The sequence below is a fragment of the Carassius gibelio genome, chromosome A2 (genome assembly GCF_023724105.1).
Source record: "Carassius gibelio isolate Cgi1373 ecotype wild population from Czech Republic chromosome A2, carGib1.2-hapl.c, whole genome shotgun sequence".
Lineage (NCBI taxonomy): Eukaryota > Metazoa > Chordata > Actinopteri > Cypriniformes > Cyprinidae > Carassius > Carassius gibelio.
In genome coordinates this window covers 12,123,931-12,148,485 of record NC_068372.1, presented here as the reverse complement: position 1 = coordinate 12,148,485, position 24,555 = coordinate 12,123,931, and the positions used below count along the sequence as shown (strand labels likewise).

The 24,555-nt window shown below is 37.5% G+C and overlaps 1 protein-coding gene across 10 annotated transcripts in view; it reads left to right on the top strand.

Annotated features, from left to right (window-relative positions):
* Window positions 1–16,106, top strand: part of LOC128026610 (receptor-type tyrosine-protein phosphatase F) — a 210,817-nt gene extending 194,711 nt beyond the window's left edge. For all 10 annotated transcript variants that reach the window (XM_052613859.1, XM_052613886.1, XM_052613871.1 and 7 more), the window contains 11 exons: window positions 3,560–3,683; window positions 3,764–3,939; window positions 5,861–5,980; window positions 6,070–6,224; window positions 6,622–6,907; window positions 8,235–8,413; window positions 12,111–12,237; window positions 12,318–12,443; window positions 12,772–12,926; window positions 13,645–13,780; window positions 14,434–16,106. In XM_052613859.1, the coding sequence (XP_052469819.1) occupies window positions 3,560–3,683; window positions 3,764–3,939; window positions 5,861–5,980; window positions 6,070–6,224; window positions 6,622–6,907; window positions 8,235–8,413; window positions 12,111–12,237; window positions 12,318–12,443; window positions 12,772–12,926; window positions 13,645–13,780; window positions 14,434–14,502 (1,653 nt within the window). In that variant the 3' untranslated portion in view covers window positions 14,503–16,106. The remainder of the gene's footprint in view (window positions 1–3,559; window positions 3,684–3,763; window positions 3,940–5,860; window positions 5,981–6,069; window positions 6,225–6,621; window positions 6,908–8,234; window positions 8,414–12,110; window positions 12,238–12,317; window positions 12,444–12,771; window positions 12,927–13,644; window positions 13,781–14,433) is intronic.
* The last annotated feature ends 8,449 nt before the right edge of the window (window positions 16,107–24,555 follow it).

The following is a 24,555-nucleotide window of genomic DNA, read 5'->3' as shown; positions in this document are numbered from 1 at the left end:
CTGCGCATGCGCACTTTTGTTGCCCTAACTTAATTTCCGTTAGACTTCCAAATAGAATCAATAACAACAGCTTTTTTTTTTATAACAAATATGTTTGCTGCGTAAATCAGGTGGACTTAATGAAAATGCAAATTAATTATTTCCGAGCAGGAGATGCATAAAGCGTGAGAAATAGAGGTTTCCCCACTAACAGCTGTAAACAAAGCAGAGCTACGCTCACAAACGCTGCGTTAGAAGGCATATAACATGCAAGTCTTCCTTCAGAAATAGTGATATAAAAACACCCGTGCCTCATTTTGATATTTAAACATATAAATTATTAAGGAATTATTATTATTTAACGTGCAGTACGCAACGTTACTCATGTTTATTCAACGAAGCCTTTTTGAAAATCGATCAGTTTTAAAATGGCAATTTTCCAAAAATAAATAAATGTATGGGAACACATCCTGTCAGCACAACCACCTGAGCCCAACTTCAGTGTACTCATCACCTTGACTTTAACTGCATTTGTAGACGGCACCGCAGCCAGACCGATATACACAACACAGACCGGAAGTTAACTTAGGGCCAGGCGCGTGCGCCCCATGAAACCGTCTATAGCACATATTCTGCTTGACCATATTTTACATCCCTAATTCTACCCAATGCCTAAACTTAAATTAAATGTTAATAAGGAGAAACTTAGGTGTTTGAAGCAAAAGTCATAGTTAATGGTTTGTTAATAGCAAAAATTGGACCTTAAATTAAAGTCTGACTGGAAAGGCATTTAGTGACACTTTGAGGGACAGGTTGAGCTCTTTAAGCAGCCATATGTGACATCTCTCCTCCCTCGATTGCGTTTTGTTTTTCACCTCACAAACCCTCGATAGCCAGGCGGTGCTTACAACCTGCTTTTGGCAGGTCATGATGTCATGTCCTCCTGTCAAGGAAGGCCCCCTTCCAAGGTGACAGATGGTTCCGCTTGGACCAATGGGAGTAGCCTGGTCCAGCCAGCAGGAGCAAAGCAATGGGACAAAAGCACATTTATTGGTTCCATGTTCTGCTCGATGCATCCTTCGCTCATTTTCATTGTCTCTTGTCTTACTAGTTTTTGCGAAACTGTGACCATACCATAGAGTTGATCCTACCAATATAATATGAAAAACATCATAACCTGTAGATGTACATACTAATTTAACATAATAATCAGTTGATTTTGGACGATTTGGCTTCTTGGCTTTTAAAGCGCTCTGTAGATCACTCCTCAGCTCGACTGGTGGCAATAACAAATAGCTTACACTCCCATCAGACACTGATTCTCACCAGTAACAAGCTTATGTTTGTAGACCAACTACAGCAGAAGCTTTTTATAGGAGCCGGTGCTCACCTCCCAGCACTATGTTTATCCGCATCTCTCAAGCTTGCCATCTCCTGTTGTGACAGATCATATTTGTTTCCCTTGTTTGCAGAGCACTGCCAGTCTTACTCACACATTAAGCTGTACTTATATGTGAAAGCTTATGGCAAAGTAAATGTTCCTCTAAGGTGCTTGCCGGTAAATTGGCACAGAACCACTTACTGTAGCAAGTCAGATTATTCAGTATGCCAATTAATTAATATTGCGCTGAGTTGTTCTTTACTTTTGAGCATTACTTCATATGTGGAAATTTAAAAAACAGTTAATGTTTTGAAGAGAGTGATTTTTGGTGGTTTACAGAGGCTCTTAAGAAGGCATTTGTTGTCAAAAACAAGCACATATGTTTGAAAGGATCCAAGGAGGCTGATGTTATCCCATATCAGGTGAAAGGTGTAGAGGCTGATGGACACTGAGTCAACCAGAGCCTTGTCCAGTGCAAGCAAATCAATGCTGAATAACAAGAGACCCTGTGACATTATTGACCGGCGAGCAGGCTGCTGCATATTGCTGTCGATCAATGCTCAGATACGACCCAGTGTCATCTGAGCCAAGAGAGTGCCGCCCCACCTCTAGCATCTTGTGAAATGCTCTGAATTCAAAATGAAGAAACCAGTATCCAGCTCCATGCAGATGCAGAATGCATCTTTCGTTCCTTGCTGAAAATGTAAATTTTATTAATTTGACTCATTCTTTTCATCCACAGTGACTTATAGATACAGGCATATATTTATCAGTTTTATGTGCTCAGAATGGATATCAACACATGACTTCTTGGTGTTTCTAGCGTTATGTTTCATTGATGCCAAAGGGACATCAACTTTATTATTATTAATACCAATTCTGTTCTTACCTTTTCATACACAAGTTGTACAATTTCTGTTTATTGCTGCAATTCTGTGAATTTGTAATGTAAAATCATACAAGAGGGAGTGTGAGTACTTTAGTCAATTATTCGCTTTATTTTCAGTTCTAAACCTCCTAGGGGTCATTTATATATGTATTTTATTTTATTTTAGTTTTTACCACCATCAGGTGTCTAGATACAACTACAACTTTCTTGTATTAGTAGTAGTAGTCTGATAAGTGCAGTGACAGCAATGAATTGATGTTCCATAAAAATAAAAAGATAGCCACCATTTACATGGTAAAGGTTATTAATCTTTTTTTTTTTTTGTTATCAACATAATTATTTATCTGTAGATAAAGTTTGATTTCTATTATTAAACGTTTGTAACATTAACAATGATGGTTTCATAAATTACGTTTCTGTAGCCCAAATCATGCAACCTTCAGTTGTCTCTAATGATATATCAGAATGGCTGTAGCATGAGCATGACTTCTCAAACATTTGTACGTTGCAGACAACTGACCTCTAATAAAAAGGCCTCGCATGGAACGTCTGTTACCCATTCACTGATAAATGCAATGGCTGAGGAATAGCAGACCCAACAGGGAGAGTGTGGATTTATGGAGACAGACAGGATGCTCTAAAGAGAGAGGACAGATGAACACATCTGGAGGAAACCCCTGCATAAATCCACACTCTCCCTGTTGGGTCTGCTATTCCTCAGATATTGCTCTTCCCTCTTCGCTCCTGTCAGCGGCCACAAAATCAAGCACAGGCATGAAGTCCACATGGACACCAGTGATCCATTAGTCCAGGCTGAGCATCTGAACGCTCCCTCCTCTCAACGTAATCTTTAGCATCAAGCCATATGCCCCTAATGGTACGGATGTATTGAGTCAGTGGTACTATTATTGGACCCCCTTACAGTGATCATGTTTGAATTATGGTTTCACTGAGCACTAAGCCATCTGTTGGTTGCCTGGGATAATACAGCAATGAACTTGCTGTTATTACTGGGCAGATGATCACTAGTAAGGGAACAGAACTGCAGCATACCCACAAAGGGATCCAAATTGCCACTCTTGGGCTTTGCAGTCCATCAGTTCAAACAACCCCTGGTGGCAAAGTCAGAACTGGTTCTTGCATGTCTGCATTCAAAACTATAGGGATTCTATAGAAATAAAGCCTCTCTTGTTGTTCAAATTTACCCCTGCGGCACTATGTGGTATCAAGCTTCAAGATGCCTCAAAAGACTGAACAGATTTCTCTCTCTCTCCTCTCCTTCTCTTTGTCCGCTCATCTTTCCCTTGCAGTCCATTGATCCAGGCCAGCAGTTCACATGGGAGAACTCCAACTTAGAGGTCAACAAGCCAAAGAACCGCTATGCCAACGTTATTGCTTACGACCACTCGAGAGTTGTTCTCACCCCCGTGGACGGTAAAAGTCAAACAAATGTGTTGACCTTTAACATTACTGGCATAAGTGGGCCACCAGTGAATTGTTGTGTTTCTCTATAGGTGTTCCAGGCAGCGATTACATCAATGCCAACTACATTGACGGCTACCGTAAGCAGAATGCCTACATTGCCACGCAGGGTCCTCTGCCTGAGACTCTGAGCGACTTCTGGAGGATGGTTTGGGAGCAGAGAGCCAGTACCATCGTCATGATGACAAGACTGGAAGAGAAGACCAGGGTGAGTAGCAGGGGCATAGAAAAGGATTTTATTTTATTTTTATCTGATGTTTATTTTTATTTATAGTATTTTATTCCACTACATTTTATAAGGAAATATATTATTGAGTGAGTTGTATTTCATATTTGAATTATAATATTTACTAAACTATTTGAAAATAAATTCATATATGATTTATAATGTTAACTAGAATACACATACAAAAAAATGAAAATTCATGTAAAAAAAAAAAAAAGTAATATTGTTAAATATTATTACAAGTTAAACTGTTTTGTGTTTTAATATATTTTAAAATGTTATTCATTCCTGCGATGGCAAAGCTGAATTTCTTTAGCAGCCATTACTCAGGATTCTTTGATGAACAAAGTTCCGGAGAAAAGCATTTATTTAAAAAAAGAGAGGTAATGTAAAAAGATTCTTCTTATTTAGTAAAGGGATAATTTTATAAAAGATTTCTGTCACTTGTAATCAAATTTAGTCCTTGCCATATACAAAAATGATAGTGTAAGTACAGAGTACATAAAACTTTATGTACAAAGAGCACATTTTCTTCGCCCCGAGGTTCTCTCCAGAATAGCAGTATGGGTTCACAAAATGTAGTAATAAAATAAAAGACAAAGTACCATTGCCATCCTTTTTGTTGGATGACACAGTACAATGGTTCACAACTCTCTTTGTGCTATAAAACATTCATCTGTGCTTGACACTAAAGGGACCTGCATTTCTATGAGTCCAGTCACTATTTAGGCTTTCAGTCCGCTGTTGTGCTGAGTACAGCAACAGGCCAGTGGCACCCAGGGTTGGTATGAAAACGAGTTCATCTAATAGTCTTCTGTTCAGCTCAAATGTCATGTCTGACAGTAGATAACCTGTAATTCTTTCCCCTGGAGAATGCGTGCACTCGGGTTTTTGTTGATGGATGGAAGGTCAGATGGGAGCTAAAGGCTTCTAGAGAATGAGACGTGCTGGCAGAGCTAGTGTGGTAAATGAGTGGGTTTTGGCAAGGCTGTGCATCTATAAAGCATTACTTCATAGGTAAAGGGCGTCCCCAAGCCCTGTGATGAAAACCTCCAGCAGAGACAGAACAACTGGCTTAGTTTCACTGCTGACAGGACTTTGAAAAAGAAATGAACTCATCTTTTGTAGTTGGTCTTTGAATGGAGTAGATAGTTGAACTCTATACAAAACAAACCATTTAGGGAAATTTCTACCGCGTTTGTCTAATTTAAAATAATATTTGTATGCACTCTACTTTGTTGTTCAGAGGAGTTGTCTTCAATTCAGAAATAAGCTTTGTCCTTTGTGAATTACTGGGTACAGGTGGCACACACCTCTGCTGTAACTCACTAATACTATAATTACATTACACATTACAATACTATAATAAAACTAGCTGAATAATCATTCAAATGTGATTCATAGTGTACGCTTGTGTAAAACTGTTTTAGTATAAGCCCTAGTAATAGGGACACTTGCTTTATAAAGCAGTACATTTGGCTGATAAATTGTATATTCACAGTATATTTAAAATAATTAATGTAAACATTATTAATGTTTTTATATTTTAAGTTATATTCACATTATTACAATTGATGACATTATTATTTTTTACAAAAGTCTTGCAATTAAGTGTGAGTGTAAATAGAGATTTTATTTATTTATTTATTTTTATTTTATTTATTTTTTTAAGAAAGTTGGGCTACACGTATTTTGATCAAAAAATACAGTCAAAAAGTACTACTGCTAAAAAAATAAATTTAAAAAATACCCTTTGATATTTTGGTACATTTTAAAATATATTTTATCCTTGTGCTAACACAATAAATATTTATTTCAGTTTTGAGTGTCTCTAGTTTCAGGGGGGCTGACAGCATTTACTCACTTCACTGTTTAACTGTTCCATTTTTGTCCTCTTAAACAGATCAAGTGTGACCAGTATTGGCCGGTTCGTGGTACAGAGACTTACGGAATGATCCAAGTGACCATGCTTGATGCTGTTGAGCTGGCAACTTACAGTGTGCGCACCTTTGCCCTTTACAAGGTAAAACGTTGCTTGCCTTTTCCACTCATATAGCAAGTTTCCACATTTTTAGCCAGTTTAAGCTCCTTTCTCACACTTTGATCAAACAGAATGGCTCTAGTGAGAAACGCGAGGTCAGGCAGTTCCAGTTCATGGCCTGGCCGGACCACGGAGTGCCTGAATACCCCACCCCCATCCTAGCCTTCCTGCGCAGGGTCAAAGCCTGCAACCCTCCCGATGCTGGACCCATGGTAGTGCACTGCAGGTGAGTGCTGGTCCCCAGTCTTTCATTTACTGCTGACCTTTTCACTTTGTTCGGATCTTCTAAAACTCTCTTGTAAAGTGAACAGTTGTAGGTTTGCTTGGTGGAATTGGTACAAAAGGTTAGGTTTCATATGTAATTTACCACCTTTAGTTAAAACATTTGACTAATTATATAAAAAAAGTTAATCATTAATAAATAATTATATTATATTTATTTAAATAATTGTTGAATTAAAATGTATCTAAAATTAATATTAAACTGAATAATTGCATTATATTACAACTACACACTATTATGGAAATATTTATATATACACTATTAATTTGATTAGATTTTTCAGTATATGATTATATGTATTCAGTATATGTTTGTAGTGTAACCAGTTTTTCTATCTCAGTGCTGGAGTGGGCCGCACAGGCTGCTTCATAGATATTGACGCCATGCTGGAGCGGATGAAACACGAAAAGACGGTAGACATTTATGGCCACGTCACATGCATGAGAGCCCAGAGGAACTACATGGTCCAGACGGAGGATCAGTACATCTTCATCCACGAGGCTCTGCTGGAGGCCGCCACCTGTGGAAACACTGAGGTCCCGGCCCGAAACCTCTACGCCCACATCCAGAAGCTCACCCAGCCACCGCCTGGAGAGACCGTCACAGCCATGGAGCTGGAGTTTAAGGTGAATACACATCTCCACACCTCTTTTGCTCATTAAAATACATATTAAAGGTGCACTCTGTTATACTTTACTTATTTAAAAAAGATGTAACCCTAAAACATGAATAGTACTTTTCATGAAGACTATCAGTAACCTAATAAAAGCGGTTTTATTTTACATCTCAATGAAGTCTCTATGTTGAGATCACATGATCATCTAAATATTAGTCAATGTTGTCTTTATAACTCCCATGGGTTGTTATAGTTAAGGAAAACTACATAAACCATAATAACAAATAATAACCCTGATGCATCTATGCCACTAAGAGATAATCTTTTTGTAGTCGGATTGACGGCTCAGTTAGACTGAAAAAACTTTATTTAAACACCTCGATCAATCCGACTGAGCTTTCATTCTGATTGGGATTTAACTGAAATTTCTACTTATTTCTCTTAGTTGGATCCATCAAGGCAAAAATGGCAGCTAGCTTCAGCAGCAGTAGCTTTGGTAACATTCTCGCTGTGGCCTTTCCCGTTTCTGAACATGGCAACTATCACTGCACACATGCTAAAATTTAGTTTAGAACAGTTATAATTATTGTTATTTTAGCAATACTTACTTACTATTATAGTTTAAATATTTTACAATTTTAGTTATAAGTTTTAGTACATCAATGTAAACTAAATTAAGAGAAAAATTGTTAAACGTAAAACAGGGAAGAAAAATAACATGTTTTATTTTAATTAACTTTTTAAAAATTGTTTTAATTTTAGTTAATATAATGCAGAAGAATTTGCAAATCAAACATAAACCGAACATTCAGAGTCTGGAATCCGATTGGATATGTTCAGATTGACAAAAACTAGTGCATGTAAACAAACCTAATGACTCTATAAATGTTTAATTGAAAATGCTTACTATTCAATCCGTTAATAGTGGTGTTGGGATGTAAGTGAGATAATGCTGGTATAACTAGGATGCTTAACTCTAGAAGTCGAAACAGCATCTGGCACAAAGACCCCATTGGGGAACCCAGTACAGACAGAGCTTGTAGTACAGCCAATGGTCTCTACACGCTCTCTGCTGATGTCCATCTGTGTTTTCTCTTCTCCGCTGCCAGTCACGCCCTCGCTTTCCCAGTCAGACTGTTACGCCTGCACCCCTCTGTACTGCTGCAGAGCTCACCTTCAATTTACAATCACAAGAGACACACTTTAGTGCCATTATGCTCTGTTGGACACAGCTCCCCCACATTTTAAAAACATTCTGTTTCCGGCCGTATTCCGCTACAATGTTTTTGCCAGCTTCTTTACGCTCAAGCCCTCTGAACCCAACACTGTTTCCACAGAGACTCGCCAACTCCAAAGCCCACACGTCACGATTCATCAGTGCCAACCTGCCCTGCAACAAGTTCAAGAACCGGCTGGTCAATATCATGCCTTTTGAGTCCACACGGGTGTGCCTGCAGCCAATCCGAGGAGTGGAGGGGTCTGACTACATCAATGCCAGCTGCATCGATGGATACAGGTAGCTGCTCATGGCAAACCATTACAAAAACATTGAGGAGCATGTTTGCTGTAATTCTCAAGGTTTAGATGTAATGTGTTTAAGGTGTCAGTTATATATATATATATATATATATATATATATATATATATATATATATATATATTTATATATATATATATATATATATATATATATATATATATATATATATACTATTTATCTCATATAAGATGCATTTGGTTGAGTTACAGTGCAGTAAAGCACTTCATTGTAGGCCAACTACGATGATTATCTCTTCAGCAGGAACAGCACAGACAACAATGCAGAATATTAGTAACTATGACTGGGCTTGTCATATGCATAACATTGAGAAATGCATGATGAGAACATTGAGAACACTATTTTAATAAAAAGCAGTATTTCTGCACATTGTTGTGTGAAGAACGCATCCACAACAGGAGTTAAACATTCAGAGCAGCATAGACACATTCACTTCAGGTCAATTTGTGCAGGTATAAGTCGTAATATTAATGTTATATAGTACAAATAATGAAGTGTATCCTATATGAGATAAACGAGTTAAATCCCATTGATTAAAAACCCAATATCAAAGTGGTTAATTCTTTGTATTGGTGATCAAAGCACGCAGCCCAAATGAAATGCAGAACATTAATAACTATGACTAGGACTTTCATATACATAATGTTATAATGAGAGCACAGTGCATAGCAGCACAGTGTAGTCTGTCTACACATTTTCAGCCTTCACATTTTTTCTTCCTTACACTTTCTGACAGCTGTTTATTGAATTACAAAAGGGGGCGCTCTCAATGGGGCGAGCACTTGAGAAAATCAGAGAAGGAAAAGCAAGAGAGAAAAGACCAGTCATGTTTGCCGTAAAACGAATGTCAAAGAGTCTGTGAAGGAAATGTCTAGGGGCTTGATACATCAGCCCCTCTTGTTTGAATTAAAACTTAATGAGAGCTACTCTGGACGAGCTCAGCCTGTGCCAATGCGTAATTGACACCAGTCTTATTTCTAAAACCAAATGAGCTTCAAAAGCCATTCTTCGGTCACATCTCCCTCTTTAGCCGAGCCTCTGGGTCTGATCACTCGGAGACTTGTTGTTTCGTCAAAAAGCAGCATTTAAGCCTCTTTTAAACAGCATGTTAATGTGATAAGCAAGCACAGAAACATGCTTGACCTTCTTACTAGTTTACAAAGAGCTATGCCAGCCGAGCGGATACCACATAAGAGCTGTTTCTGCGTCTGCTTTTATAACCGTTTTAGTGTTTGTGTTGAATTTTGTTTGATTGGGGGAAAATAGCATCCAAAGGAAGAATTGCATGATTAATATAGAGGTAATCTGGCTTTGTCAAATGCAGTGTGTCCCTGATTTCTGCTGTGTGTTCTTCGTAGTGAAGTTTTTGTGTGTGTGTGTGTGTTCTGGAATTAGTGCTCGAGGGAGGGAGGGGGTCTCCCGCTCTTCTTTGCTCTTCTTTCTGGCTCATCTCTCCACATCTCTCCTGTCTTCTTTTCTGCCATCTCTTCATTTGTCGGAACAAGGCCCCGAGCAGACTTTAATCTCCCAGTTCCTTGTTATTGCCTCGCCTGCAGCACCTTCATTAGTTGTTTACCCGTGGCACTGTTTGTATGAGACAGTGATGTGTTTGCCATGTGCACATCGACTGCCCAAAACTGCAGTAGCAAAGTACACTGCTGCCACCCAGTGGACATATTAATATAACACCCAAACTATATGTACAGTGTGCATATATATATATATATATATATATATATATATATATATATATATATATATATATGGGAGAACAGCAGATTATAGAATATGGATTCACAAAAGACTTAACATAATGTAACTGTTTGTTTGGCAGCTTCTGCCAGCCTCTAAATTAGACCACCATTCCTTCAAAAAAATGCCCTGTATACAAAACCCCTTCCTCCAAAGACAAACCTGAATGTGGGAGATGATTGATAGGCAGAGAGCATTTCTGATTGGCTAAAAAGGGCAGGTATCTCCCCTTCTTTACTGTTTTTAGTTTAGAGCTTTCACAGGGACCTTTTTTTTCACAGAGGTCACGTGATGTTTTTACAACACTAATTTAATTGAGATTTGTGAGGTAGTAGGATATATTATATGTGATTTTCCAAAAACATCTTATAAAAATGCTTACATTTCCTTAATATATAAATATGTAATATATAAATGTCAGCTGCAGCCATTAATAGGGTAACTGGCAGATATTCAACAAGAAAAAAAGTTAAGAATAGTCAATGAAAAAACATGACCTTAATATAAATGCCTTGGCAACTAATTGAAATAAAATTAATTCATGTACTAAAAAAATTAAAACCTTTTAAAGAAATAAAAGCTAAATGTAAATAAAGTTAAAAAGGTAAATAGACATATAAAAATAAAATGAATTACAAAAACTTTATTACAGAATAGTTCAAACTGAAAGAAATTTCAGTATATAAAAAGTATATCAATGATAATAAATAAATAAACACAAATGGGACTCTACAATAATTTATAATAATAATAAAAATAAAATAAAATAAAACATCACTAGTTAACTACCAACCAATTCATTATTGGATGACTGGTTGACCATCCATTCCCATTTCAGCTATAGTTAAGGCACAGCTTTATAGCCACTGTCATTGTCATGTGATCATTCTGAGCAGGGCCAGATTTACCTCTTTTTTTGACATAGGCAAAAAAATTTGTGGGCCACAATTTCCTATTAACATAATAGGCCAAATATTACCACATTAACATAATAGGCCAAATATTACCACATGACCCAAGCAAATAAAAAATTAGTCTTAATCAGTGGAAACCATTACAGTGTTTTCTATCGCAATAAGCACTTGCGTTCAGTCAATGGAAATCAAGTGTAGTTCTTAATTTGTTTGAGAAAGACCGCTCCACATCGTGGCCACATAACCACTTCAGGAGTGCGTTATTTCTCTAATAATTTTAATGGCCTGGAGTCACAACCACATATCAAGACATTGTTCAGATGATTTGCCTCAAGACATCTGACATGTTTCCATCCTGAAATCTTGTGTGTGTTCAACTAATTATTTTCGCACCTCATGACAAATTGTCCGTCGCAAATTCCAAAACGTCATTTTAGAGCTAATGGATGCTTGAGCCATTGTTACTGAGCGAACTCAGTAATTAATGCAGTTATTAGAGAGGGAGAGTGAGAGAGAATAAGTGCGTGTCAATACCTGCATTTATGTGTCTCTCAGCAGCATTCTACTAATCCAGGATATGAGTCTTTAAGTTAAACTGCTTCAAGAACCTCACTACTCAGAAATATCATGTAGCTTTTCAGCTGCGAAACCATTTTATTGTGAAATTTTCGGGGCAACACTGACAAGAAGTTTCTGTTCTCATCTCCGCGCTTGTGTGTGTTTGTGTGTGTCTGCACTGTGTGTGCTTCTGTGAGAGAGAACAGGAGAAGGAAAGTGTAATGTCCCGAGCCTATATAAAAGGTTGAAGACATGGAAATAGTTGGTCTTTCTTTACCCTATATATTTATTACTGGTTGATACCCTGTCGTATAACAAAAATATTATATATCTCTGTATTGTGTTTGGGCCCCCCTGGACGAGTAAACTTGAGTAAAGTTAAGTAATCTGCCTGTCTTGCATCAAAGATTTACAATTGTGTGTGTCCGCAGACAACAGAAGGCCTATATTGCCACTCAGGGCCCTCTAGCAGAGACCACTGAGGACTTCTGGAGGATGTTATGGGAGCACAATTCCACTATTGTAGTGATGCTGACCAAACTCCGAGAGATGGGACGGGTAAGAGCACCTCCCTCCCTTCAGCTCGCATCCTTGGTGTTTTATTCAGAGATTTATTCTTATTTTTCCACATCCTGCAGGAGAAGTGTCATCAGTACTGGCCAGCTGAGCGCTCTGCCCGCTATCAGTACTTTGTGGTGGATCCCATGGCTGAATACAACATGCCCCAGTACATCCTGCGAGAGTTTAAAGTCACAGATGCCAGGGTATGTGGATCTATCTGCCAGAGGAGTGTTATTTGTGTTTGTTTTTTTATCCGAATGTTCCTCAGTATGGTACTTGAGGGCACCGCTGGGGTGTGTGAGCAATCTGTTGCTGGTGAGAGATATTTCACACATATACGGTGCTCTCACCTCCTGCGGCTCGCTTTGGACTCCAGCTTTCTGGCGGCTATAAATAGTACCAAGGTTATGAACAAGCTTGTAGCTAAATCGTATACACACACACTTGCTGCGGAGGAGTGCAGCTGTTGTCTGTGCATGTGAGAGTGAAACCAGAAGTCCTGATAAACCATTCATTCTTTACTCCCTTCAGGACGGTCAGTCTAGAACCATTAGGCAGTTCCAGTTCACTGATTGGCCGGAGCAGGGAGTGCCAAAAACTGGCGAGGGGTTCATCGATTTCATTGGCCAAGTTCATAAAACCAAGGAGCAGTTTGGGCAGGATGGACCAATCACTGTGCACTGCAGGTGTGTTGACCTGTGATCTGAAGTCTGAATATAAATACAGGTCATACAGTCAAGATGATCAGCAGATGATCATCCTAAAGGGTTATTTTGTAATAATGATGAAATTATCCTGCTTATTACACAGCTACTTACCAAAATAAACATTTTACGCATAAAAAGTGATGGATACATTTAGTTTATGCAGAGTTCACAACATATTGTTACACAAGTATTCTAATTACATATATATATATATTTTTTTTTTGTAATAATAATTTTTTTTTTTTTTATTTGAATAAGTAATTCTCTTTTTTGCACATTTATTTATTTTATTTTATAATGTTGCTTAATTTAATCATTTTTAATAATTATTTTTTATTTAATTATGTACACTTTATTATTGTTAAAATGTTTAATAAACAATCTTTTTTTTCTTTTGCAAGTGTTATATTTAAAAAATTTGTTTTGTAATGTTTTAACTTCTCAATAAGTAACAAATACAGTTTTTAATAATCATTTATATTGTTATTTTTTAGATGTATTGAATTGACACATTTCTTTAATTGTAGAGTTTAATAAAAAAATTTAGTAAATAAAGTTTGGACATTTAGTTTTTTTTCATTTCATTATTTAATTTCATTTTTAATCACAGCCTGACAAACCCAGATTTAGTGCATTACAGTCTAGTGTAGATCCTTGTGTAACAGGTGTTGAGGTAACAGATGCTGTTGTTTTGCAGTGCTGGAGTGGGAAGAACGGGTGTTTTTATCACTCTAAGTATTGTCCTGGAGAGGATGAGATATGAGGGTGTGGTGGATCTCTTCCAGACGGTTAAGACCCTGCGCACACAAAGGCCTGCAATGGTGCAGACAGAGGTACAGTACTGTCCTACTGCCCAAAACTTTTAATACCACTTGTCCAATATACAGTTAAAGCTGCTGATTTAAACTTAAAAGACTTACCAAGGACGATAACTATAAATATAACGATAAAGATAAAATCGTTCTCAGTATTAAAGATAACGGAGTCCACACCACAGCTATAATGATAAAGGCACAGAGAAACAATATTTCAGAATGTTTTTTTTTCCCTGATGAACGATAAAAACATTGACAACCAATAAGAATCACTCCTGCTGTAATGAGCTTAAGAATTTAAAGCAGCAGACGCACTTGTGCTTAGAATAAACAGACAGTATCGTTCGCTGCTGTGGACGCTAATTTATAGTTATCGTTCTCGGTGTGAATGGCCCTTTAGAATTACTGATAAGTAGTTAGTAGTTATCCAACAGACTCCAACTGTTGTTTGTAGATCCGCTCGTGCACACAGACAACAAAGTGTTATTTTTTTCTAAGGACACCTTTCACCTATTTCAGTGGTGTCATCAGAGACATTTTATATATGGTAGCACTGACAGCAGCTTTAGCAGCAGTTGATATGGAGCATGAGCTCTGTCACCAATTCCGTGTTATTAGTTAAGGAGGCGATTGTTTCTCCCGGTGACACAAGCTGGTTTTTTCCCCCGCAGGACCAGTACCAGCTGTGCTACAGAGCAGCTTTGGAGTACCTGGGGAGCTTTGATCACTATGCAACGTAACCACTCCTGGACCACAGCCCTCTGGTACAACTCTTCAGGAGTGCACCAAGTGTTCCTTCACAGCCACCATCCCCATCCTGTACAGAGATCTGGGGGGGTGGGAAGGGCAGGCTATCCAGTGGCTGGTTAACCAATCACAGAAGTCCATTATCGACTGGCACCAAGAGATTGCTTTAAGTAATATAGACAACTCTCTTTCAAGAAGCACCATCTAAAAAAAAAAACTAAAAAAAAAAATGATATTGTAGTTTCTTCTTACTGTACGCCAACCCACACTACAGTCAAAGGCTACTGGTAGCACTAATTTTTTTTTTGGCTCTTTTTTTATTTGTATTTTTTTTTATCATGATTATAATTTGTTATTATTTTACAAAATTCTGTATGACAATATTGTTATCATTCTTATTTAGAATATTTGTGTGTCGTTTTTAGAATATCTTTTGTCTTAATGGCCTTTTCCATGGGTCTGCCTTTTCTTTTTTTGGTACCGTTTTATTTGTATTTTCTTCATAATAGGTTATTTTAGCACAAGGACATGTATTTTTAACATGTTCCTGATACTAATACCAGAGAACCACCGTTCTCTAAGCTGCTGATGGTTTGACTTTGTAACATGATTTTACTGTTTTTGTTTTTGTTGTTTTTTTTCTTCGTTATGTACAATTGGTATTATTGGGCTAAAATTAATGATTTCACTTTTGGAGAAGCCTTTACTGTTCTGTCTTTGTCTTGAAAAAAGAAAAATCTCCAACTGTGAGACATGTGCATTTGGGTTAGTGGTAAGAAAAGCTTTTTGTATGGGGAAAGCAAATCAACTAACTAATAAAATCGGCACTGTACAGAACTCAGTAAGGGTAAAATGCGATTTGTGAGGAATAAATTAAAACCTTCTGATCGGAGCGCATTCACCATGAGGGACGGTACCAGCAACTAAATGCAATCCTAACAAAAAGTGCCCCTTCTCTGTGACATTTGAAGACCTGATATTGTAATGAGACCAATCGCCGCCATTGGCACCTGTACAGTATAAACCACTCCCCCAAAGGGAGAGTCAGCTCGGTTTATTCCAACTCTTCTCTTTTTATACAGAAATATATATATACATAAATTTATAATTATAAATAAATATAAATACTATTATAGATACAGTATATAAACAAGTTCTGCTCTATTGTCGATAATTCTCTCAAAACGTAATCCTGGACTTTTCTTGATATTCCAACAAAGAGAAAATTACACGAGACTGCTGTGTGTGAATCTATTCATGGTATAAAAGTTATATCTACTGTAGTATCTACGCACCCCAGGTATTTGGCAGTCTTCTCTGGTGGGATAGGGTTGCGAATTAAAGACACTTCCTACAGGATGTCATTTCATGCCTGCTGAATTACAACCGGCATGTTAAAGGGAGACCTGGCCATACATTCAGAATTTGTTGGCAAGTTCATTTTTACCTTGTGAATGATTAGTGCTGTAGAGGTTCGATCTTGTTGTATACACAGTCTGTTTTCTATTTGTTAATAAGAAAACTGGAATAAAAAATGCTGCAGAAAAAGAAAAAAAACTTGATGTAATAAAGTTCAATGATTGGTTTTTGTACAAAATATTGTGTGTGTGTGTGTGTGTGTTTCTAGACTTAACTGTGTGTTATTTGTTAGATGTAAGATGACTTCATCAATCAACCCAATGCTTTATAAAGCACTCAAATAACACTTCCTTTAAAGGGGGGGTGAAATGCTATTTCATGCATACTGAGTTTTTTACACTGTTAAAGAGTTGGATTCATACACATAGCACACTATCACACTTCTTTAATTCAAATCCAAGGATTGTTATGCTCCACCAGTTAGTATAACCAGTACTTGTTAAGTAGAATGGCAGTTATTTTTATATTAGTCACTTACATACTGTCTCAACTGAGGTTGGAAATAGACAGTGGGTCCCCAGAAGCAGGGTTGAAGACCTATGGTATAGAGTGAAAGTGAAAGTGACGTGACATTCAGCCAAGTATGGTGACCCATACTCAGAATTTGTGCTCTGCATTTAACCCATCCGAAGTGCACACACACAGAGCAGTGAACACACACACACACACACACACTGTGAACACACACACTGTGAACAGCCATTTATACTGCGGCGCCCGGGGAGCAGTTGGGGGTTCAGTGCCTTGCTCAAGGGCACCTAAGACGTGGTATTGAGGGTAGAGAGAGCACTGTGCATGCACTCCCCCCACCCACAATTCCTGCCGGCCCGAGACTCGAACTCACAACCCTTCGATTGTGAGTCCGATTCTCTAACCACTAGGCCACGACATATTGCACAATATCATATAGAGGACATATACACTTATAATAAGTGCAATTGCACAAAGCACATCACATTCTGTTACTCATTCATTCATGCTTCCCTTTTCCACTCCAACATTCCAATAATTCCTGCCCACTAAAAGCTGCACAGATATACATTATTTTACCCTGACATGTAAAGCATCTATTTAACGGTTTAGAAAAAGTTCAGTTGATTCACACTTTACTGCATATCATCATCATGATATGTATTGTCATATCATCCAGCCCCACTTTTTAGAATATTTTGGGGTGTTGATGACACAGTGGATAAGACACCAGTGTGAGACACCAATGTGTTCCTTAGCAAGACACTTAACCCCTAGTTGCTCCAGAGGCGTGTGACCTCTGACATATATAGCAATTGTAAGTCGCTTTGGATAAAAGCATCAGTTAAATTAATAATGTAATGTAGAAAGGCGTTTTTTAACAATTGTAGGCTACTCGGCAGGTTCAGGAAATAGTCCTCCATAAAATGTGTCACACACTGCAGGCTTGAGTGAGGAACGGCGGATTCAACGAAGGAGCAGCTTGGGGTTGAAAACCGATCCGGCAATCCACAGTGCGAAGTTGATGAATTTCCGACCAGTGACCAGCATGGATCAGTCCCAAGCATGAAGAAGTGGATATCATCCTCTTTTGGAAGGCCAAACAAAGTAGTTTCACTTTCACAACAAAACACACAGCATCTCCACAACATGGCAGCAATAAAAATACTACAACGAGAATGAAAGTTAAGCCTTCTTTCCTTGGATGAACATTTGGAAGGTGTCCTCCTAAAATGTCTCATTTAAACATGCCCCCACATGTCTATGTCACAATGTGGGAAGATTTGAATAATATGCTGCCCAAATGTTCACATGATGGCTTAACTTTTATTCTTGCTGTAGTATTGCTGCTGCCGCCATATTGTGGAGACACTGTGGGTTTCGTTGTAAAAGAACGAAGAGGGCACAACTAGAAATCAGTGGTTAAGTTGTATTTACAACACTGTTCCAGAACAGTTCAAACCAAATATTCAGATGTGTGAAGCACATTTTATGGAGGACTGTTTCCTGATCCTGGCAGTAGATTACAATGCCGACTGTTCTGACTCTCAGTCTTGTAAGTACGTTTACATATTTAAAGAATTTGCCACTGATGATTCAAACGCTAGTTTTAAGCAGTGTAAAGCAGTGCTTGTTGTTTGTCATTTCTCCAATCACAACTGCAGACATGGTTTTATGTTTATTCGGTGCGACATGCAACATGCAACGCGTAAAAATACAGCATAAATCATTATAATCTGTAAATATGCCCCCACTGGATGCAACAAATGCCTCGTTTGTAATGTGTTTTATTGTTTTTGCCGATGTTCCAATATGTTAAGGGGTGTAACATTTCTGTCACATGCTTGAGGCATTCGGCCAATCACATTGCACTGGATAGCTGGCCAATCAGAGCACACCTAGCTTTTCAGAGCGATGAGCTTTGTAAAAAATCACGCATTTCGGAAAGGTGGGGCATAGAGTAAAAACAAATATGTACAGTATGTGGAAAATAATGTGATTTTCGAACCATAAACCACATAAACATAATTCATTACACTAAATACACAAAATAATGTTATTTTTAGAAACATCATATGACCCCTTTAAAATACAAAATAGTATTTTGTATTTCAAATCCGTATTTTAAATATGTGTATCTGAAATACTGCCCATCCCTGCGTGAGTCAATATGCTCAGACACCACAGCATTGCCCCTGACAACAATTAACCAACCAATCAGAATCTCAGAATACCCTTTTCAGTAGGCTATTGGAGGCGGGACCATAACTTTTACAGCCAGAATGGCTACTCAACCATAATTGTATAGAAATATCATCAAGGTGGTTTGAATGTTGTGGATTTCACAACTTTAATGAACTCTTTTAAAATAAATTGGTTAAAACAATTTATTAAAAATAGTAGTTCTATGTAGATAATTTTTTTCTTAAACTTTTATTTAATCAACTTGGTGGTATCCATTTTTTTCTTAAATGCAATTTTGATATTAAGAAAATACCTCTTAAGTTATAATTTTTTAAAAAAAAATTAAGTAAATCTGTTAATATTAATAGTTAATATTAATTAACTTAGACAAGCTCAAACGTACACACATACCATGTAGTTTTCACAGAAGCCTGAAGAACTTGATTAGTTTGATCAGGTGTGTTTAATTAGGGTTAAATCTAAACTCAACAGGACAGTGGACCTCTAGGACCAGATTTGGACACTCCTGCCCCAGAGGAGCAAGCAAAGCCAGACATGCACGTTTCTCAAAATGTGTTTCTAAGAATAAGAATAAACTAGAAATGAAACTAACTAAAGGAGAGTTGTGCTAGAGTAAGATATAAAATAACACTACATGAACTAATGTAGATGGGTGATGTAATAAGTTATAAAATGTTTAACTGACTCAGAGAAATTATAGAATTAGAATAAAATAACACTAAAGTTATAAATAACACTAACTAGAAGAGGAATGATAGAATAAGTTATTAAAAAAATAATTAGAGGGGTGATGGATTATGCTATAAAATAACAACACTACAGAATGATAATAGAATAAGTTAGAATAACATTCAATAAAGTAAAATAAAAAAAACAACAAATATACATAAAGTATAAGACATTATAGTATACAATAACACATTTGGTGGATTATTCTTGAATATTTAGACCAAAATGAAATGACCAGTAGATGGCTGCAGTGATCTACACAACCTGTTCTCTGACTCCAGACCTGAACCAGGGAATATGGAAGTAAAATAATGACAAAAAGCATGTTGAATATCAACTGAAAAAAATAATTCATTGCATAAACAGTGCTTGCATTTTAATGCCTTGTATTTTCAGGGCTTGCATTTTTAGGTTCTGAAATTTAACATAGTTGTTTATTTAAGCTGTGAATAATTAAATTCAAAATATTTCACACACCGGGAACACTTCCCACAACACACGATGCACCTGCTACATTGCTTCTGTCTAAATTGCTTACTTTACCATTAATCTATAAAGAAAATGCAGGGTGTTGTTTTCTTCTTACCTCATTTGCTTGCCTGTATATAGTTTGCATAATCATCAATAAAGTGTATTCTGAGATCTGAGGTCCTATATCTATGGAGCCAAAAGAGTCTCAATAAAGATAAATGCACACTCTTCATTCACATATGCACACATAGGATTCATACATGCACACACATGATTCATAAATACACACACAGGATACACAAATGCGCACAAAATTTACAAATGCACACACAAAATTTTAAAAGCACAGAAGATTCACAAATGCAAACAAAATGCAGAAATGCATACAAAATTCAGAAATACACACACAATTCAGAAATGCAAACAACATTTACAAATGCACTCAAGATTCACAAATGCACAGGACAAGATTCAGAAATGTATTTCTGATGCACACACACATATATCTTGATTTACAAACTGCTTGCGGTCTGTGAACTTCACTGCATTCGTGTGTGAATTTTGAGACTCCCCTGACTTGGCTCGACACACAAATGCCTTTTTTTTAAACAGGGAATGATCTGCAACCAATCAGATATCTCCCTTGTTTTAGCCAATCACAAGAATGCACCCCACGTGGGGGATTGTTTACTTATGAGCCAATCAGCGAACGACTCACTTTCCTCAGCGAACAACTCCCTTTCCACACGCAGCGAACGACTCACTTTCCTCAGCAAACAATTCACTTTCCTCGCGCAGCGAACGACTCACTTTCCCCAGCGAACGATTCACTTTCCTCGCGCAGCGAACGACTCACTTTCCTCACGCAGCCGGCGACCCACTTTGCGCAGCAGGAGACTCACTTTCCGAGAGTCACTTTCCTCTCGCAGCGAACGAATCACTTTCTTCATCGAAAGATTTACTTTCCTCACGAGTCACGCAGCGAACGACTCATTTTCCTCAGCGAACGATTCACTTTCCTCACGCAGCCGGCGACTCACTTTGCGCAGCCGGAGAGTCACTTTCCTCTCGCAGCGAACGACTCACTTTCCTCATCGAACGATTCACTTTCCTCACGAGTCACGCAGCGAACGACTCACTTTCATAAGCGGACGACTCACTTTCCTCACGAGTCACACAGCGAACGACTCACTTTCCTAGCGAACGACTCACTTTCCTCATCGAACGATTCACTTTCCTCACGAGTCACGCAGCGAACGACTCACTTTCCTAAGCGAACGATTCACTTTCCTCACGCAGCCGGCGACTCACTTTGCGCAGCCGGAGAGTCACTTTCCTCTTGCAGTGCACCACTGACTCTCTCTTCATGTAGGGACCGAATTATTATAATTAAAGTGACTTTCTATATTGCATCCAAAAGAATATTTAGATATATTTAAATATTCAAAAAGGTGTATTTTTTTTTCTTTCATTAAAATATTTAAATAAAATTAAATAATTTCCTATTGCAAATTTATGAATCCATGGTTAACTTTTTTTCTGCAGTCACTGGGCTATATGTATTGAGACATTTATAAATTTATATAAAAATTATAAAAAAGTAAACCTGAATTGTAATCTAAACATCTGTATTTTCATAAAATTTCATATTGGCTTTAATATGCAGCACCACAGGCATATCATGCTGTGTGAAAGCCTTCATGTGATTGGCTCATAAGTAAACAATCCCCCACGTGGAGTGCGTTCTTGTGATTGGCTAAAATAAGGGAGATATCTCATTGGTTGCTGACAATTCCCTGTTTAAAAAAAAGCATTTGTGTGTTGCGTCAAGTCAGGGGAGTCTCAAAATTCACACACAAATGCAGTGAAGTTCACAGACCGCAAGCAGTTTGTAAATCAAGATATATGTGTGTGTGCATCAGAAATACATTTCTGAATCTTGTCCTGTGCATTTGTGAATCTTGAGTGCATTTGTAAATGTTGTTTGCATTTCTGAATTGTGTGTGTATTTCTGAATTTTGTATGCATTTCTGAATTTTGTATGCATTTGTGAATCTTCTGTGCTTTTAAAATTTTGTGTGTGCATTTGTAAATTTTGTGCGCATTTGTGTATCCTGTGTGTGTATTTATAAATTATGTGCATGTATGAATCCTATGTGTGCATATGTGAATGAAGTGTGTGCATTTATCTTTATTGAGACTCTTTTGGCTCCATATATATCACTGTACTAGTTCACAGAAGCAGTTATGCGTAGTTGGGGAATCCTCTAGTGTGACTTGTGGGGATCCCCAATATAAAAATCCATAGACTGTATAAAAACATGGACATAATGTCTGTGATACCAGCCCTAGGTTCTCCCAAGAGGTTTTTAAAGCCAAAAGTAGGCGGAGCCGGCCATCGCCTTCTTGTCAGCACGTCACTCCCAAATAATGGAAAACGGGAAAAGAGGCGGGCATGCCCATCTAGCGCAATGGCGATGACAACAGTGGCAATCCACCAAGGGGCAAGGAACTCGACCGGATGTTGAAGTCGGGTGGGGGCTGCCATCTTTTAGCAGAACTTCACTTGCGTTAGCATTCCCATTGACTCCCATTCATTTTGGCGTCACTTTGACAGCGAATAACTTTACATCTGAGGCATTTAAAGACTCTGTTTGTCCATTATTTATTTCTAAAGATAAACGACAATGTATAAAGGGCTCCATTACCTTCTATGTTACATTATGGCCCCGTATAAACAGTTTTTGTAAAAATAGGCTAACGATTGCGTCATAACCACTCGTCTCTCTGTCGCATTACCGTACAGACAGGAGGAGAAGCTCGCAGGCAATTAACTTAATATGGCGTACTGGGGTTACATTTTAAAATACTATACAAAATAATTAATCAGAATACTTACTCCTGCTCACTCACGCCAAAGAACTACCCGCTCAAGCTCGCCGTCTCTGCAAGATTAACGATGACAGTTTGCACGCACAGCTACTAGAAGATTTACATCTGTCAGACAGGTTGCTGACGTTGTCAAGCTTCGTTTGAGTCTGCGCGTCAGAAACGGAAGTGCTAAAAAACGCTAAAACTGGGCTTCACTTGTCTCAATTGAGTTCCAATGGGGTCGCTGTGTCCATTTCTTTTACTGTCTATGCAATCCACCTGTCACTCAAGTGCTGGCCGTCGCCATCTTGTCAGCGTGTCACTCCCGGATAATCGAAAATGGGCAAAGTGGCAGGAGCTGGTTGCTGAAACCACGCCCATCGCGTGCAATGGTGATTTTAGCAATGGCAGACCGAAATTTATATTTTTAAATGGATTGTACATTTTGGAAGTGAATTCTGCAAGGTGAATATGAATTATTGTATTTTTACTTATGTAAAGGTGTGTGAAATATTTTGCATTGAAATATTCACAGCTTAAATAAACAACTGATTATCATGTTATGATCATGTTAAATTACCGACCTAAAAATGCAAGCCATGAAAATACAAGGGATTAAAATGCAAGCACTGATAATGCAATGCATTGTTTTGTTTTTGTTTTTTAGTTAGTGCTATTCAACATGTTTTTTTTTTGTTTTTTTTTCAAAGACATATGGCATTATTTTATTTCCATAAGGGAACTTCAAGTTTAAATTATTTTGTTCAGTTATTTGAATTAAGTTATATTAAAACAATCTAACAATATAAGTGCTAAATAAAAATGTAGCTGTTCCCAACAATAATTATAACAAGCTATGCACATATATAATAGTAAACGATGTCTTGTTACATAAAACCATTACAATCATCAATAAAAAAAGTATTTAAAAATAAAAAGTAATTAAATGTTTTTAGATAATTTGATTTGATTTGATTGGGGGTTACCAGAAAAAAAAATACATCTAAATCTGACAACACATGTAATACATTTCTGTAATGCACCAACAGAGATGCAGTTAAAATATTTGAAGCTGCGGTTCGTAACTTCTGGCGCTCTAGCAGTTAATAAACTGAACTGCGTGCGTCTTGCGGAAGAAGATTGTAGCCGGAGCTACGTCTCTCCGTTTATGTCTATACACGCGAATCACGCAGGTACTGGGCTACTCCGCAGCGATACCTACCCGAACCAGTCTAAATAGTCCGAATATAAACACTTATTATAGGTGTACCGTAGTGATTCAAAACAAGCCGAGAACATGGTTTGGAAAAATGATTCATGGTGTACTCGCATAATATATAAATGTAGTACATTTTGAACAAAAAATGTTACGGCTGCTTTAACTGCATCTTTAATCTCATCTGTGACTTGTTTTTGTTATTTTTTAAAGCTTAATAGAACTTAATTAACATGTATTTATTAATGTTTAACTTATTTATTCATTCATTTCCAAATTAACGGTAAATTTACATACATGCAGCGTGTATACGTACATTACATACAAATTTGCACACTTATACTTCACTTATATTCACTTACTCATAATTATCCATGGTGAGTCTCTCAGCAGCCACAAAAAGAATATTCTCTTTAAGTTTTTAAATCTAACATTAGGTCATCTTTATTTTTCTGAGATTATAAAGAAATTGGTCATGGTATTGCCATAAAACGCCATAGTAATAAGTCAAACTCATATGTTTTAACAAGTCAATATTTAAACTAAATCTCCAGACAAAAATACAAGATAAACTGTGTATGGCAGGCAGCAGGAAGGCTACTCTAAACGTAACAGTGATTTGATTGGTTGTGATAACTCTGGCGTGCGTGGAGCATGGCGTGGA